We start from the raw sequence: 9,174 nt of genomic DNA on the forward strand, positions 1-9,174 counted from the left end.
TTAGACTTTTTTTTGTAGATCTGGCCATGATTCATGGTATGTTTTTGTCAAAATTTCATGTCACACTGTCCTGTGCACTTAATTTCAAATGTAAAGTATCAACACGTCTGATGCATGCACAAAGTTTTGTAAGCTTTTGAGTTCAAGCCCTACAAATTCCCCTCATTCAGCACAATTGGGCAAAATAGGCCCCTGCACTGAATAATACCTGTACCCTAAAAAGTTTCCGAGGTGAGATTTACTTAAGCTTTAATCAGTCTACTAATGATTCAAAGATCATTTAATGGAAATCAGTGCAAAGGAAAAAGAATCCTGTCAGTTATGAAATCACATGTTTAGTCACATTTTAGGAAGTGATTACTAGAGTTCATAAGTTCATTGCAGCATGTCTCTGTACGTCTGGTGAAATGTGGTGTGTATTCACACACATGATACGTGTGAAAGTAAAGCTGTGGTTTCACAGTTTCTGTTTTTCTAAAGTTGCAGAGCATCTATAGTTTCTGATGACATTTGGAAACAGAGCGAGTTATCTTTGACTCAGCACGTCATCAGGCAGTGTTGAAAGATACAGTTTGGTTATCTATTGAAACTGAAAACTGAAAAGAGAGCAGCTAAAATCTTTGAGATAAACCCCGGACATGGGAAGTTACAGAGAAATAACAATCAGTAATGTAGATGTGATTTCCACAGAAAATATAAAGCTGATCACATTGAGTCTTATCGGTCAGGCACAAATACTTCTCAGAATAAAGACACCGCTAGGATGTCAGAAAAGTTAGAATCTATGGCAGGAAGTGCTTGATTTCTGCTCTTTTAATGTTAAGATTGCAGTAAAACAGAACTTAAGGAAAAATCCCGGCATCTGCTTTGGAAATTACTTTGTGTTTAATGGACATGACTAAGGCATACATTTTGTAAAAATCAGCTGGAAATTACGTAAACAAAACACACTCACCTACAGTGGAAAGTGTTTGAAGAAGCAGTTTCACATGTCAAGATAAAGTCAGAGGTAAAGGCTAACTGGCTGGTTTGTTTTGGGAAAGTGGTGGAGACTGAAGACTTGGACAATTCTGGCAGTGATAGCATTTCTACTGCAGATTAAAAATCTAGGGATGTTCAATACCACTTTTTTTCAGACTGATACCAGCACGAGTACTTCCTCTTGAGTAATCACAGATACCAAGTACCAATACCACCTAACCTGAAATTTCAATTAACAGTGACAGATCATTTCTAACAAAGACGGCACAGTCACTCTGCCATTCAGTTAAAACAAAAAATATCCCCTATGAGTTTGTTTTTAATAAATTTACAAAAGTGCAAAAAAATAATAATAATAGAGTTTTTGTAATTTTTTTTCAAAGAAATTGAAGCGCAAAATAAAAAGTTTAACTTTTAACTCTCCCTGGTTCATTCATATCATCCCAATAGGACCTGCCGTGGTGTCAAACCGCAGCAATGTAGGGCCAACTACTGGCGAGAAGGACTCCAAGGATTTTTTTGCTTTGAGTATCCACTGCTGGTATCGGCAGCCTTTGCGAGTGTCGATACCTTGAAATAAGGCTGGTATCGGCCCAATACTGACACCTGGTATCGCTACTCGCCCATCCCTCTAAAATCCTTAAAGTTTATTAGATTTTAGGTGAGGTACTGACCAGAACAGAGTGAGAGCACTTGGAAAAAGAGATTAGAATCCAAAAAGTTCATAATGCTAGTCACAGGAGTGTAACTCAGCCAGGTAGCTGACATCAAAACCTTCATACACACATACAAAGACAAGGTTGGGTTTTGAGGTCAGGAACATGTCTCACCGGTGAAGTGCTGTGAAGTGAATCAAACTGGACTGGCCCCCTTGATGCAACTGTCCTGAAGGAAAGGATAACATATGGATAGATACACATTGGTGGTCCAATAACTACCCTAATGAAAACACTGGTGTTGTTGGGACTTCAAAATTAGCATGCTAACAGAAACCAACATTCTCCCTACATTGTTTACCAATATGATGCTAACAGAAGCTAACAGTTTTATCTGCTCTGTCTACCTCTAGCACTGCTCATGTTAGGTTTGACTTACCAGTCACTGTCCAGGGGTTTTGACTGATAAGAATCAAGCATCTTATGCAGTTTGAAGATCAGCAAGAGAGATGGAAAATTAATTTTTTAAAAAGTTGTTGTTGCAAAAGAATAGCATTCTTCAAGGTTTCAGAACTGAGTTTGCACATTTTACCCAAATTTTTGAGGACTGATTTTTATAAAATCTTGTCTTTTTAGCAGCTGCACTAGTGTGTTTGAAGTAAGCTGACTCTAAGACTGTCCTTTATGATTTCCTGGATGTTTACTCCAATGGCTTTGGAGACCTTTTAAAATATGGGGCAAGGGCAAGTTTGAAGTTTTGTATGAGGAACTATTTTTCTTAAGTTACCTTTTATAGATCAAGCTTGATGGAAATAGCAGAGCAAGGGACGGTGATTTAAACCAAGATAAAGGGACTCTACAGAATGATGTGTTTCCTGATAGTCTTATTCTTTTCTACAAGTTAAAGGAAACTGTCACAGGTTTCTGAAGAAACATGAGGGCAGACAGTGGAGTTCTAAGAGCTGCTTTGAAAGACTGCAAGGTTTATTAAAATAAACTGTTTGGCCTCCACATTTAATGTCAGAGAATATGTGACATGTACAGTTATCACTTGATTAACAGTCAACATGCTTTCAAACTGCTATGATACAACAGATATAGCCCTTGCATTTGTATTACGTTTTTAAATGGCTCATCAGCGGATGTTTCACTTAGAAAAAACTTGATCTAGCTGTCTGACAATATCACCACAAACCACAGCACGGACTCTCTGTTGAGCAGGAGAAACTTCTGTTCTATCTGCTGTCTGTAACATTATTTTCTGAGGACTAAAGAAGTGGTAGTCATTCGTTGCGTTCTGACCATGTTGAAGACTTCTGCTTTTAAACAGTAAGTGTGTTTTTATTCTGCATGATTAAAATTCAAAGACTCAGACTCATCCAAACAGATCTCACTAACACAGAAACAGATGATTGTAAAATCTAAGTCCTATTCCACTCTCAAGCTCAAATGGTCGACTGAGTATTAAACCAGAGATAATAATAAAACAATAATGTCCTTGAAGTGAATTACCTTTTCCTTTCTTGATAAATAATTCTTAATTATGAATACCAGTAAATGTGTTAAGCTTTGACATCACTGGTTTAGATGCACAGGGGGAAACATTTTCTTCTTTTAATGCATCTCATAAACTCTTACATGAAAAGACCTGAAGTTTTTGCTTCTCAAAAAAAAAAGAAAGAAAAGAAAAACAACCTTAATCTACTGTTTTTTATTTAAAATGACAGCAGAGTTGAGAGGGAAGATTTCTGCCATGCATTGAAAATCTCTACAGTTAATCTGTAAAAAGATCTCGTTTAAATTTTAGTGGCAATATTCCAGTGGATAGAGTAATGATCTCTACAGTTGCACCATCATAAGATCTCAAAAGATTTTTTTTTAATCGCATAATCAATATTTTTTAATCAAAAAGAAAAGATCTAGTGCTTCTGTGTTTAACACCAAAATCAGTTTAAATAGGGTGTATCTGTTTGTTAGCTGTTGAAAAATGAAAGATTAAAACTCTTAACCTCTTGTCTGACATATCCAAAGCAAGGGCGTAGGTTTGCATAGGGACGGTAGGGACATAACACTACCAACTTTTCAGGAGGCACAAATTGTCCCCACCAACTTTTAAGCAACTTTTTGCATTATATAATGAGTTCAGTTATTTAGGGAATTTAGATTGTCTTCCCATATGTTGTAAGGATAGAATTGACCCTACCGTTATTAAGTGAACTATTTTCAAAATGTTCAGACTTAAATTTACCCCTTTTCCCTCGCTGAATGTGCCGGTCCATTTTTTTTTCCTCAAACGCACGTTAGATTGGCTAATGACTCCGCCCCCGACACACACACACACACACACACACACACACACACACACACACACACACACACACACACACACACACACACACACACACACTCGCTCAGCCCCGACAGAAATACGTGTCGACAACATGCCACCTCCTTCGCAGAGGAGGGATATTTTTTTGGCCAGCAGCAGCCACTGTCAGTAATGTAAAAAGACGTCAATGTTGTGGAGGTGGGGAACACACCACTAAATTTTCTATGTTTTTAGCATAACATTAAACTTTGTGAACTTGCTAACCTGCACAACTCGAGTAGGAAGCTTGTTCTGTCGAAATGTCCTACTCGTGCGAAACTTGCTACCGGAGGCTCATTTGACAGCCGAAGTACTACCGTTGTTTTTCAGTTTGTTTTGTCGAGAAGCATACATACAGTCTATGGGTAGAACGTTATTAAAATCCCTTAATATAATATGTTCAAATATTGCAATTTAAATTTGCTAATAAAATCCAGACATTTATGCTGGAAGTTTTCAAAATGTTTCTTTAGTAGTTTTTGAAAATAAAGGTTTGAATCGGATGGTGTACCAGGTGAACCAATACACATGAAAGTTAGTATAAGTCAATACAGAATTATTTTGCATTGATCATTTAGCCTATCAATTAATTAGGTTCATATTTGTGAGAAATGTAGCCCTGACCCCCCCATGTACATGCAGGTTATGCTGTTATATTGTCCCTACCAATGTTGAGACCAAACCTACGCCCTTGATCCAAAGCATTACAGGCCAAGCCTTCCCCTTTGAGGAAGTTCGTCTGGTGGTTAAAATGTTCATGTGGTGCAGTCTGGTGCTTTTTTTTTGGAAGTGAGTTTCCTCTTTGTATGGGTTATCGAGAGGTCAAAAGATGAGGCACAGATGCAGAAGAGTTTTTGTTAAACTTAAAACACACAGGCTCTAGTTAAGACGTAAAGTAAAAGGTATATATTCGATGTAAAACATGTTTCTATTTGCTGAGATCATTAAGTATCTGCAGTGAAGATGATAAGCCCCTCAGTGAGTATACCAGAGTAAAGTGATATAAAACTATCTGATGTTTCAGTCTGTCTGGACAACGTAGGAAGAGAAAGAGTGATTATACACATGGCAACAAGTGTGCTTAAAAAATCCAATAAACAAGGCTTTCCCACTGTTTCACCGTCAGGTAGTTACTAGGAGTCGACAAACCAAGACAGGAGTGTGTGATGAAAGCTAATTTGTCTGATCGATGTTTGTTTCATTTTCCTTTGAGAGATTAGAGTCTATTTTCAGAGAATACTGAGAGTGCTCAGGTTCTCATTTAGCCTGCCAGCTGTGTGATTTTCAAACATTTTGACTGAAGAAACATGATCTGATGAGAGGACTACTCAGGATAAAAAACATCCCTATATATGCAAAGGTTTCTTCCCTTTTTTTAAACCCTATCCTGTATTTAATGTAGACACACAACTGGCTAGAGAGTTGTTATCTGTCAAATACAACCTGACTCCAGTTTAGTAATAGATTGTTAAGTGTGTCTGGTATGCAGTCAAACAGACTTTTGCTTTTGACTTGACAGTGAAAAGATCCTCTGGACAAGAGCAAGACAACGTTTCTGTTTTGGGTTGCTGTTCGTCATGATGGGAACTTCACTGTTCATTTTCTACACTTCAAACCTCCAGGCGTCATGGCTACCATCCCACTCAACAACAAACTCTGAGCCCAGCCCATCCGACTTTACTATGACCACTTCACCTGACAGTGTACGTATGTTTACTAATGACAAAATCCTGTGTCCATAAATGGAAACCTAAAAATGATGGGCAAAGATAAGTCTGTTTATATCTAAACATGACTTAAAGGTCCCATATTCTGCTCCTTTTCTGCAGTTTAATATGGATCATTGATGTCTTCATGAAATGGTAGTAACATATTTTGGTCCAAAAAGCCAATAAATCAAGCACAGCAGCATTGTTTCCAGGCTCTCATAGCCCCTCTGCTCAGAACGCTCTGATTTAGTGGGCGTGACCTTCATATGTTAATGAGCCACCGCTGATACCACCTCGCTCTTCAGCGTCACTGAGATCGGCACCATGAGCTCCGAGTGCACAATGTTCAAAAGACGCTCCTTTACTGTAACATTACAGGCTAAAACAACAGGCTAACCGCAGCTAAAGTTAGCATCCTGAAGCTAACACAGAGACAGGGGGGACACTGAGGAAAAGCTCTTCCATCTGCTCCACAGCACACAGCATTTAAAATACTCACATTTCCAGGGTCTGAGGTTTGTTGGCGGATGGTTGATAATGTGTCTGGATTCAGGACCAGTCTATTCTCTAGCCCTCTGTTGTACTGTCCAAAGTTGGAAAAGCAGTCGGCTGTGAAGTGACTAGCACACACATGCACAGTTTTACTGAGTGTAGCTGGAACATTTTCTTGATAAATGAACTCTAGCCACTTAGTCTTGTCTTCTTCCGAGATGGGAAGCTTGTGCATGGAACTATGTGGCTGTTTACAGCCAAAAACAGCCACACTCGCTGCTGGAGAGATTTCTCCCCAGCAGCGGGGAGGGGAGTGGGCGGTTCAGGGGGTGCGGGGGTATCTGCCCCAGTGGACCAACAGGTCAGACTTGCTCCTGATTGGTCAAAAAAGGGAATCGCTGACGTCGGCAAATCCCCAAAATCCAAACAGCTTGTAGGTCAGGATTTTACATTCACAAGCACTACTAAGTACAGGTTTTGTCATGAAATATCACATTTTGTGGGCTGGGAGGAAAGCCAAAGACCCACAAATTTCACTAAAAGACTTAATTAAGTGATTTTTGCATAATATGGGACCTTTAAATAAATATGACATTTGATTTTCCGCTTGTCTAGTTCCCACCACCTACCCTAAGAACTTCCATCCTCCACTTATAGAGAGCTGGCTTCCGCCAAGAGTGAGGGATTAATTATGTACAATTAATTAACCCAATTCTTACTCTTATCTGGTCTGCATATACGCTAAACATGTATCAGGGGTGTAAGGTTAGTATCATTGTACATTTAAAGTTTATCGTCACATTGATTCATATATGACGCCCCCACCCCCCACCCCCCATCTACACATGGTACCTCCCACTTGGTACAACTCATTAGCCAATGAGAGGTCACAGTTTTGTTTGGCAGCTCCTGGTTTTGGAGCTGGAAATCAAACATGGCAGCAGGGACAACTGAAAAAGTACAACACTAAAAACCTTTATGTCTGCACAGATCATATCACCTGACCCTCCAGTATCAGGCTACCACGTGGCTTATCCTGAAAAGTACTTCTTTACATTGGATGAACCCAACAGATGTCAGAAGGAAAACTCATTCTTGGTCCTCATGACCCCAGTGGCCCCTCACAACAAAGAGGCCCGTGACATTATCCGCAACACATGGGGAAAAGAGACAACAGTGCTGGGTCAAAGGGTCAGCCGTTACTTCCTGATGGGACTCTCTGAAGAGGCTGACGGGACAGAGCTCCTTCAGAAACAAGTGAGTTGGCTTAGTTTAGTAATGAGTGGGTTCTTTTTGACCCTGTGCACATTTCTGCTGTTTGCAAAATATATAGGCCAAGATGAACAGGCTGCAGCAGGTGCTTCAGAAGCAACCTACATCTCTCACGGTATTTAGATCAGACAAACCAAAGGCACTGCAGAAAGCTACAGTACATAAACAGGTTATGAAAGTAGGTTTGGCCTTGACTTTCAATGCTGTTGATCACACAATGAGAAATTTTAGTTTATTCCTGAATTCTTTTATAGCATCAGTCGATCATGTCTTGTCAGCTGAGGCAACATTTGGTTTTGCCACATGCTCTCAGTTAACCATCACTCCACTTTGCATTAGCCATAAACACAACACTTTAAAAATGGTATTCAGATGTTAAATGTTATGCTGGCTTTGGGTCTATGCTTTTTTTTTATTGTCATAGTCAAAAAAAGATTACAGTATTTTAACTTGGAAGTCAGAATCGAATGATTAGATTAAAAAAGTTAGATGTACTCACTTTGATCCCAATATTCTAAGAAACAATTAAGAATTTGGGATTAAAGCTATGACTAAAAAAAGGAAAAGTTTAAAATCTGACTTATATTTCTCAATTCTGACTTCCTGGAATTCTGATATGAAGGTTAAATTCAAAATTTATTTCTCTAAATTTTGAGATTGAGTACAGACTTTTAACTTTTTTTTTTTTTTACAGGTTTTTTTTATATAGTTTATGACAATATCAGAGCACTGTATGACGTGCATTAAAGTCAGCAGATACCTTTCTACACCTTCATCTGGCCAAAGACAAAGCTCCAAACAAATGTTCCTTTTCTTCCTAATCTAATTGGCCCAAACCTGTGTCCTTCTTCTCTCACTGCTTCTTTCTCTTCAACAGATTTTACAGGAAAGCGAGAAACATCATGATATTCTTCAAAGCAACTTCTTGGACACGTACAAAAACCTGACCATTAAAACCATGGTAATGTTTGAATGGCTCCTTTCTCACTGCCCCAACACCTCCTACGCCATGAAGGTCGACTCTGACATTTTCCTTAACGTCCACAACCTCGTAGACATGCTCCTGACAGCCCCTCGGACTCTCTATATGACAGGACTGGTGGTAAGAGGTGCTGCTGTTTTGAGGGATCCTTCCTCAAAGTGGTATCTGCCGTATTCAGTGTTTCCTGAGTCAACATATCCTCCCTATGCCTTGGGACTTGGATATGTGTTCTCACTGGATTTACCACAGAGGATACTGGAGGCGTCTGCACATGTTAAAGCCATTTACACTGAGGATGTATACGTGGGGCTGTGTCTGAGACATCTGAGGATACCACTGACGAATCCTCGCCACGGTAGATTGTTCAGGTTGCGTGCTCCCCGCTCTGCGAGAAACTGTTATTGGACTTCTGTCATTGCAACAATACTGGAAAACTCCAAACAACTGCTACACGTGTGGAAACAGTATCAGATTCAAAGTAAAGGTAGATGTGTTCATAACCAGTAATGTCAGTAATACGTTACTTAGTAACAAGTAATGTTACGTATTACTATTTCCAAGCCAGCAATCAGATTAAAATTACTTATTCATTAATCCAGCCATGTAGGCTACTTGCAACGCGGTACACACTGACAAGTAGGGGTAGGTTCAGACTTTTTAAACTACAGAGACTAGGGCACTGGGGATTATGTGAGCACACACTCAAATATCATT

The 9,174-nt window shown here is 39.3% G+C and overlaps 1 protein-coding gene across 1 annotated transcript; it reads left to right on the forward strand.

Moving 5' to 3' along the window:
- The first annotated feature begins 2,913 nt into the window (after nt 1–2,913).
- On the forward strand, nt 2,914–8,967 carry LOC141793903 (beta-1,3-galactosyltransferase 1-like). The gene is made up of 4 exons (XM_074674772.1): nt 2,914–2,966; nt 5,525–5,708; nt 7,197–7,463; nt 8,356–8,967. The coding sequence occupies exons 1-4, from the start codon at nt 2,941–2,943 to the stop codon at nt 8,965–8,967; spliced, it is 1,089 nt and encodes a 362-aa protein (XP_074530873.1). The 5' UTR covers nt 2,914–2,940.
- Nucleotides 8,968–9,174: the final 207 nt, after the last annotated feature.

The sequence above is a fragment of the Halichoeres trimaculatus genome, unplaced genomic scaffold (genome assembly GCF_033239565.1).
Source record: "Halichoeres trimaculatus isolate MK-OKI-2021-1 unplaced genomic scaffold, fHalTri1.1 fHalTri1_scaffold_7, whole genome shotgun sequence".
NCBI classification, from domain to species: Eukaryota; Metazoa; Chordata; class Actinopteri; order Labriformes; family Labridae; genus Halichoeres; species Halichoeres trimaculatus.